The 9,290-nt window shown below is 44.0% G+C and overlaps 1 protein-coding gene across 1 annotated transcript in view; it reads right to left on the bottom strand.

Moving 5' to 3' along the window:
• Nucleotides 1–4,386: 4,386 nt before the first annotated feature.
• LOC102257209 overlaps nt 4,387–9,290 on the bottom strand; it is a 10,189-nt gene continuing 5,285 nt past the window's right edge. Inside the window, 5 exon segments of the mRNA XM_014542577.1 lie at nt 4,387–4,646; nt 4,649–4,781; nt 4,784–4,937; nt 4,939–5,050; nt 8,445–8,566. Coding sequence (XP_014398063.1) covers nt 4,387–4,646; nt 4,649–4,781; nt 4,784–4,937; nt 4,939–5,050; nt 8,445–8,566 — 781 coding nt within the window.

Raw genomic sequence — 9,290 nt, 5'->3', positions numbered from 1 at the left:
CCCCCCCACTGCCAGCTTGGTTGCCCCTCACAGCCTCCCTGCCAGGTTGGTTACCTCCAACTGCGCCCCCTGCTGGCCTGGTCACTGCTCACTGCCCCCCACTGCCAGCCTGGTCACTCCATGCAGCCTGCTGTTCAGTCGTTTGGTTATCCCTCACTAACCCCCCTGCTGGCCAGGTCGCCCCACACAGTCTGCTGTTTGGTCATTACTATTACTGTGATGGCATCCCAGACAATTTGCATATCCCTCTATTATTAGTATAGATGGGGTAATGTTGGTTAATAAAATTATTTAAGCTTCAGGGATACTATTCTATAATCCATCATCTGTATAATATATTGTGTACCTTTTAATATCCTAAACCTTTTCTCTCTACTTGTGAAGAGATGATTACAGCTTCCAAGGAATATTGTAGTAATTTACAAGTACCCATGGAACCTCTGCATCAACACAAAAAAACAATAACATTTATAACATTGATCACTGATATGATAGGAACTGAATTGAGGAATAAAAGTTCCAATTCTTAACCAACACTTAGGATTTGAATATTGATTACTTGGGTATGCAGGCATGTGTACTTATAGATTATACTACCTTTTAGATCAGAAATTTGTAAACTATGGTCTGTAGGCCAAATCAAGTCCATCCACCAGGGGTCAGCTCCTGCATTGAGCATCTGCTCCCTCGTGGTCAGTGCGCGTCATAGTGACCAGTCAACCAGTTGTTCGGTCATTCAGTCATTCGGTCGCTGAGGCTTTTATATATATACTAGGGGCCCAGTGCACGAAATTCATGCAGGGGGGTGTCCCTAAACCCGGCCTGCACCTTCTCCAATCTGGGATCCCTTGGGGGATGTCCAGCAGTCGGACATCCTTCTCACAATCTGGGACTGTTAGCTCCTAATCACTTGCCTGCCTGCCTGCCTGATTGCCCCTAACTGCTCCCCTGCTGACCTGATCACCCCCACTGCCCTCCCCTGCCAGCCCAATGGCCCCCAACTGCCCTCCCCTGCTGGCTCAATCACCCCCAACTGCCCTCCCCTACTGGCCATCTTGTGGTGGCCATCTTGTGGCAGCCATCTTGTGACGACTTCACGTGACGCCACCTAGGCTTTTATTATACAGGACTAGTGGCCTGGTGCAAGAAATTCTTGCACTCAGTGCGGGGGGGCGGGGGGGAGAGTCCCTCAGCCCAGCCTGCGTCCTATTGCAGTCCGGGAGTCCTCAGGGGATGTCTAACTGATGGCGGGGGAGCAGGTCTAAGCCAGCAGTTGGACATCCTTAGCACTGCCGCAGAAGCGGGAGAGGCTCCCACCACTGCCCCTGCACTCGCCAGTCATGAGCCTGGCTCAGGGTTTTTGGCTGAGCAGCGCTTCCCCTGTGGGAAAACACTGACCACCAGGGGGCAGCTCCTGCATTGTCTTCCCCTTGGTGGTCAGTGCCCATCATAGCGACCAGTCGTTTTGCCATTTCTATTTGCATCATATTACCCTTTTATTATATAGGATAAATTGTAGAAGATGCTAATACCTATTTTATAAAGTTATTTTTAGAAATAGCTGAGAGCATCAAGAAGGGTTCAGGAATCTGGAGAAGGGGCTGTGCGTAGATGACATAGGAATCTGGGGACTAATAAAGAGTCTGGAGATGAAATATAATTTTGAAAGGCATTGGGGGTCAGAGGAGCTTAGCTAAAGGACCTAAGTTCTAAGGTCTTAAGTCTAAGGTCTTAGATCTCTTCGTCCTCCCCAGGACCCCATGCTTTTTATTAACACAACTTGTCCTGAGGCGAGGCAGAGATATACACTTCAAAGGGTCAGGGATTCATACAGAGTCCATTGTCAGAATGGGGGAATTAGCTTACGGCTGTTCAGATGTTTGGCCAGTAGGAGGCAATAACATGTAGATTAAGATGCCTTTTAGCTGTCTGGCAGCCACAATCAATAATCCCTTTTCAGGTTTGGGGAAATGCCTTTAGCCATTCCCAGCAGGCGTGTGTGACTCAACCCTGTTGAGTCCCCAAGTCTCATCAACCTTTTGATGAAACTCTTGAAATTATGACATGCTGGAATTGGTCTCCCGCAATAGTGATTTGGGTTAAGTATTTAACTTATCTGAGCCTCAAAGGTTCCACTATCATTAAAGAATATTAAAGAAGTTACCCCTTTGATGTTCTCCTAGTCGATTTTTAGGCCAAAGAAAAGGGTATCATTTCATATTCTCTGTTGTCATTTTTCCTCCTTCCTCTCTGCCCTCTGCTGCCTTCCTCTTCCTCTCCTTCTTCTTCTTTATCTTCTCCTTCGCCTCCATTTTCTTATTATTTTCCTTCTCCTTCTCCTCTGGAAATCATGGCTAGTGACTGGATGTGTAAGGAGAGGGATGCGTGTCTGGCAACAGGTACTACAGTCGGAGACTTTGGAAGAGGGACAGATCCCATAGGCACAGGTCCTGAGGCTGGCACAAGCCCACAGCAACAGCATAGCTTTGGTTTTCAAACAATTTATGGTTTAATTGAGCAAACAAGATACATGTGAAACAATTGCAGAGTTGATTAAACATCCAAACAATTCAGATAATTCATGAATTCTTGCATAACCTGGGACTGAATGGAAGCCCTCAGTCTCACAGTGTGTTCAAATACTGCTGAAGCCAATACAGACATCTCCGCTTTTGTCCATGCTTTTCATAGTCAGCCTCTCAAAAAAACCTCCTATGCGCCCTAGCCAGTTGGCTCAGTGGTTAGAGTGTTGGCCCGGGACTGAAGGGTCATAGGTTTGATTCCAGTCAAGGGCACATACCTTGCTTGTAGGCTCCTTCCCTGGCCCTAGTTCAGGGTGAATGTGGGAGGCAACCAATCAATGTGTCTCTCTCACATCGATGTTTCTTTCTCTCTTTATCTCTCACCTTCCCTTCCATTCTCTCTGAAAAAATCAATGGAAAAAATATCTTCAGATGAGAATTAACAAAATATAAAAACTAGTAGAACCCATAAAAATTAGAGGTTTGTACTAGCCTGAGATTTAAATAAATGGTGTTATAACAAAAAAACCCCAAGACCTCCTATGCACCGCACTTCATAGGTGCCACCTTCTCTGCTCTGGGCCCTGGGGCCCATATCAGGAAGATGCACTATCCCCTCCCTGCTCTTTTTTTGCCTGTTAACATCAGGAAATTCACCTGTTATTCTCATTCTCCTCCCCTGCTTAGGTTAAATGAGACCAAATTTGGTTGTTCTCTTTTGGTCACCAGGAATTTTGACTTACTTAGCTCCTCTCTTGTAGAATTAACATCTTGCAAAGTCAACCTTGTCTTCCTCATGCTTCCTAAGAAGTGTAGGCCCATCATGAATATGCCATTTTCCTCCCTTTTGCTCCCCCATCCAAAATATCCCACTCTGAAGGCCTTTTCCCAAATCTAGTTTTTCCTGGAATCAATATATACTTACCTCTTTGCCCTGAAAAATTCAGAAGAAAAATTTTGCTATGGGATTAACCAGAAAGTAGCCTCAATAGCTTTTGCTCAGTTGACACTTAGCCTCACTGCCTCCTCCCTGCCCCTGCAGACCTCTGCTAACTCTCTTCCAAAGACAATAACTGCAGGAAAAAAAACAGCTGACTGCACAATAGGCCTACAGGTTCCCATTGTGTAATGAGCCTAGGATATCGAGATATTCCCTTTACAAAGAAAAGAACATGGACTTTGGAATTGGGCAGACTTGGGTTTACATCCTGGTTACCAACTAGCATGCATTTGTGCTATTAAATCTTGCTAAACTTCAAAAGACTTATCTGTAAAATAGTGTCAATGGGTAGTTATATGAAACAGGGCATATAAAATATGACCTGAATTATTTGGTAACCACTGACTTCCTTTCCTCTCCTTGGATTTTAGCTGCCAGATAATACTCAGAAGGGAGATTAGGCAGTTTTGTATGGCCAATGACAGACATTTCCTATTCCTGTCTTTGTAAACACCATCTTACTGCAACCATCCCATTTCCATCATTGCCAAAAAAAGTTGTTCCACCCTCATAGCTGTGAAGGACATCTCTTTCTCTTATTATAAAAAAGTTCTGCCTGAGCTCCATCTGACTATCCTCTTCTACATCTCCCTACTCCAAGATACTTTGTCTCCTTGTATCATTTTTTTAAAAAAATTAACTTCTAGCATTCTCCCTAACTTTCTCAGAGTAAATTATAATGAACATTGGGAATAGGACCTTTACACTTCAGAAGGGCATGGGAACTACAGGCCAGCTCCCAGAGTGGAATGAAAGTCTAGGTCCAGGAAACCCCTTATCCATCCCCATCTCTTTTGCTACAGGGCACAGAAACCGCCAAATTCAAAATATGTCTTGAGTCTACATAAGCATATACCTCGCTTCCTATAGCTCTGTGAGGTCATCATTGAAGTAGTGAAGTATTGCAGGTGTATGTAATGTACCCTCCATGGTCTAATTCATCCTAGATCCCATTCTCTTCCAGGTTATATCCATGTTCAGGTTCTTCCCTTCATATTTCCATGTGTAGCTGGCAGCATGTGCATCATAGGGGAGATAGTGATGTAGGATTTCCCACGTTGATTCCAGGGCTCCCACCTCCAGTATGTGCTACTGCGACGTGAGCGTTTTAATGATATGGATGTTCTGGTCTTGGCGGACAGCCTCCCCGCTTCATAACGCGACCCCAGCTACCAGGGCTTTCCGAAATTATAGGCTCAGTTGGATCTGGGCAGCTGAAGTGGGATGGGCAGAAAGCTGCCCCCGCCCCGGGGTGGGGGTGGGAGGGCGTGAGGTATCTTTGGGAACCGACTAGCGGATCTAAGTGCTTGTGGATGTTTGGATTAAACCAGTGACTGATTTATTGACCCGTAACTTCCACGATGAGTTTCAGCAGTAGGTCTCCTTTGTACTCTTGTGCCAACGCGTTAGTATTCCAGGTAAGACACCCAGAGATCTTTCCAGTGGTGGTGTTGGGCTACATCAACTGGCGTGAAATACCAACGCTGGAAATACTCAAAGTCTGGCCCAGTGCTGCAAGGCTCTTGCTCTATTGGTTGCCGGCTCCGTTAAGTGGCTTTCTCACTTCTCAGCCTGCACTCAGTACCACTTCCTCTTTTGTACCAGAGCTACAGTGAGAGCATTTATTCGCTGACATGGAATCTATTGTCCTGTTCCAGCCACCGTCCACAGAGATCAACCTGTGTGGGCGAAGAGGGGCGTGGGCTCATGGGAAATGTAGTCTGATTCCCGCTTTCAATGAGCTCGGTGCTTCCTCAGGAGTTCTGAGGTGAAAGCCAGCACACTGTTTTAATTTTGGGTGGTCTGGGCTACAGGCGACATTTAGGACAGACTTTCTCGCCAGGTAGGAAAACGAGTGGGAGTTCTATGATTATGAAAAAATATATTGTTCTCATGGTTTTAAAACAGAAAGAAAGGAATAAAATGCTTCCCTTTCTTTCTATTTTATATCATGGACTGCTTTCATTTTAGAAGGGAGAATTTGATCAACATCCAAGAGGTGCTGCAGAATTCCATAATCACCAACAGACCCTCACTACCAAATCCAATGAAAAAGACTATACACGAGCTACTTGTTACCATTCAATTTGTTACAGCACAGAGGGAAGGAAGAGAAAATAAACTTTAGAATAAGAAAAATATACCATATCATTTTAATACAGTGAAAGGATTTTGAGTATTGGCTATTTGAACACCTTGTTGTCATGATTACATCTCTAGATTGGAATGTACAGCTGTTCCAGACAATCACAATAACACCCATTAACATTAAGTAGATCCACTTCTCTGTTAGCAAAGTTCTTGAATCAGAGTCAGCATCGCCAGAATTGTGAGGGAAACAAGCTCAGGTGTGATTATATACATTCACTTAAAAATAAGAAATCCTTTGATAAAGGCCCAAATTTAGAGATTAAAAGGGAATTCCCACTCAAACTGGCAGTAAAGGGATGGAAAAAGATATTTCATGGAAATTTAAAAAACCAATGCTTATACCAGTCATTTCCCAGCATAACTATGTTCAGAACATTACTGTATATTGCTAGAGATTGAGCAAAAGCCAAAGTTCTAATGAAAATAATGTTTTAAAACTACTAGGCCTGGACTCCTTTCCCCACCTGCTGGTTTTTCTCTCTCTCGTAGCAATTTTACATGAAGACAGCATGAAAGCAAAGGTCTGCTTTTGTTCAATAACTGCTTATTCTGGAATAGTTCAGGGGGTCATCTCTTGGATGTTGAAGGTGCCAAATACACTTGATGTCTGACTGTCCACCTCTGTGCTGGGGATGCTATAATAATAGGTTCGCTTGGCCTGGGGGTATGAAAATGAAGAGCCTTTTTCTCATCTTAATGTAGTCTCTGAACCAGAATGGTTCCTATTCTATCACCTCGACAACATGGAGGGTATGGATGTATGTTTGACCACCACTTTCCCTTAAAGTCTCGTGAGTAGACTCTTAGAAAGTTTCCCTTAGAGTCCATGGCTGTTGAATCCTTGGCATGAAAAGAACATGGCCTTGCCTGGAAATAGTTTTTTTCACTGGAGACTCACCCTTCCTCATCTTGTACATGTATGTGCTCCCAATAGAGCAGGGTGGGAGTGAAGATGTTGGGCGGAGGAGATGTGGAAGTAAAATTTGTGGTCAGTGTAAACCCGCCATGGTTACTTGGAGAACTTTGTGATGTGCATAGCCTATTGATCACTCAAGGCTATGTATGACATGAAAGGAGGTCTCCTTCTGCTTGAATGGCATTCCCTTATCTATTTCCATGCATACTTTACTTATCCCACTTGTCACTCACAACCAATATATTGTTAACTTGTGTTTTTATTGAAAATGCAATGTACCTTACAATAACAATAGGCACTGAAATTTTCATTTACTAAGTTCATTTAACAAATTACTTTTGATGTGCTATGCAGTTTATATAAGGCAGAAAAATACTTTGGAAAACTGTCTTGAACATCATACTTCAGTGAATGGGACCTGGGAAATTACCACCAACAACAGGGGCCCATGCCACGACTGGAGCAAGAGCAATGGGATACACAGGTTGTGGGCGTAGCACAGGCATTATGGGTGCCCCATGTGGCAGGGGTGGCCCATGTGGCATGGGTGGACCACGTGGAAGGGGTGGCCCAGGTGGCAGGGGTGGCCCTGGTTGCATAATTGGATACGGCACCAGAGGAACACATCTCAATGCAGGTTCTAAAACAGGGATGGCCGCATAGGGCCCATTATAGATTGCCCCCCCAGGGGGGCCCATGGCGTTGCGGACCATATTTCTGTACATCATTTCCCTGTATTCTCTTCTCCACTTGGTCCTTCGATTCTGAAACCAAACCTTGAGTGAGAGGGAAAAAAGGGATTGATTTAGTATATTGAACAGTTAATATCATAATAGAAAACACACAACATGCAACTCTGCCATTGAGATTTTACACTGCATCAGGAGAAGCTATTTCTTTATTGCTAAAATAGCTCAGGGAAGTAAACAGCACACCTTCTCCTTCAGCTAACTCTTAATGAGCCTTGCCTGGTCCAAAGCTTGGCACATTGCTTTTCTCTCTTCTCTTTAGTATTTGTCTCTCTTCTTTTTAGTATTCCTTAGTGGTTTTTTTCTAGGTCTTTGATACAGATATAACTGATGAACTGCACCAGGGTTCTGCTGTTAATGCTGTTTGGCAATAGGGTAAAGAAACATTGGACCATCAGCTGTCCAGCTGCCTCCACCCTCTTCTCACCAGGAATAGTGTCACCCTGGTTGTAGAGGAGGGTGAAGCTCAGCATGACATAAAGGTGTCATGCTGATTAAAGTCATACTTAGGGAAACCATTTCCTATTCAAAAAGTCCATCTTCAGTCTGGGCTGCTTTTCTGTACATCACTGACAGATGTGCAGCATGTTTCCATCACTGCACTCATGCATGCACATGCTACTAAGCCATCTGAACACACACACACACACACACACACACACACACACACACACACACATTGCCCTTTTAGACAGAAGTGTTCTTTCAATGATGTTTAAGGGATCATTCTTTCTCTGACACCTCTTAAGAATTAAATAGGTGGTATGTAAGGGAGGCTTGATCATGGGGTCCTAGGGACTTTGTGGCTTGTCTTGCTGGGACTTGAGAGTTGCTGAACACTGCCTTGATATTTTAGCCATTAGTGTTAAGGAAAAGTTTAGCCTAACTGAATCCAAATTCACTAAACTCAAAATCCCTTTCCCCAGATAAGAGATTGGGCATCTCATTGTCACCACTGCCAATTTTGTATACTACAATCTGCCCTACCCTCCAGTCACTCCTAGGCTCATGCCAAGGTCAGCTCATTTGGCTCTAGGTATAGTTTCAGGGTCTTAGATGGGCAGGGGCTGCTGTTACCCAGACTGGTGCGGTGCCCTAGGCTCTACCAGTTCCATTTCTTAACCAGGGCATCCCGATTCCCATCATTCCAATTATGCATTTTAGGAAGATATTCATCAACAATGTGGGGTTAGAGGTCACAAGAGGCTCCTCCCTAAGTGCTAGCCAACTATTAAGAAATAAACAGACCAAAAGCTGACAATTAGACTTTACTGTCCTTTTAGCATACTAGTTGATGGAGTTTCCAGCGCATTTAATTTTTTTGGAAGTTCCCAAGCTGCAAAATTTAAGTGAGACAAAGGGCTTCTTCTCTTCACCTAATGCCACCTTTTCTATCTCCCACCTTAGGATTTGGAGTCCCTTTGTTGCATGAATGTATAGTCTGGAGGCCAGTGTAATAATACTCACTCTGAAATGATTCAAAAGTACCTGCTGTCAAACCTTTCTAAACGTAAGCAAAGCCCACATCTGGCAAATTCTGGTATGGGTTGCTATTAGGTCTATATTCCCAATATTAGTTTCATAAAACAGGTCACTCTATTTGAATAAAAGAGAGCAGGACAGTGTCTATTAAGTTTCTTGAGGGAAATTCATGTCACAGAGTTTGGAATTATATGAGAACAGATTTTTTTCCTTATTTGTGTTTCTTGGATCATTTTTTTTCTTCAGAAATTCATTGAGAGGACTTGTGAACACAGGGAGGGAGAAAAGCAACCCACCGAGCCTTGTTTTTCTTTTCCCCTGAGTTTACTTTGCCTGAGGAAGTGGAGGATTCATCCTCCCTACCTGAGAGCCTGAGTGATAGTCCAGCCTGTGGTACTAGGATGCCAGCACTCGGTGGCTCGGTGGGGCCTGATTTGCTGGGCTGCTTTTCTGTACATCACTGACAGATG

This window comes from Myotis brandtii, unplaced genomic scaffold (assembly GCF_000412655.1).
Source record: "Myotis brandtii unplaced genomic scaffold, ASM41265v1 scaffold305, whole genome shotgun sequence".
NCBI lineage: Eukaryota > Metazoa > Chordata > Mammalia > Chiroptera > Vespertilionidae > Myotis > Myotis brandtii.
The sequence above is the reverse complement of the archived record's forward strand: the minus strand, read 5'-3'. Positions and strand labels throughout refer to the sequence as shown.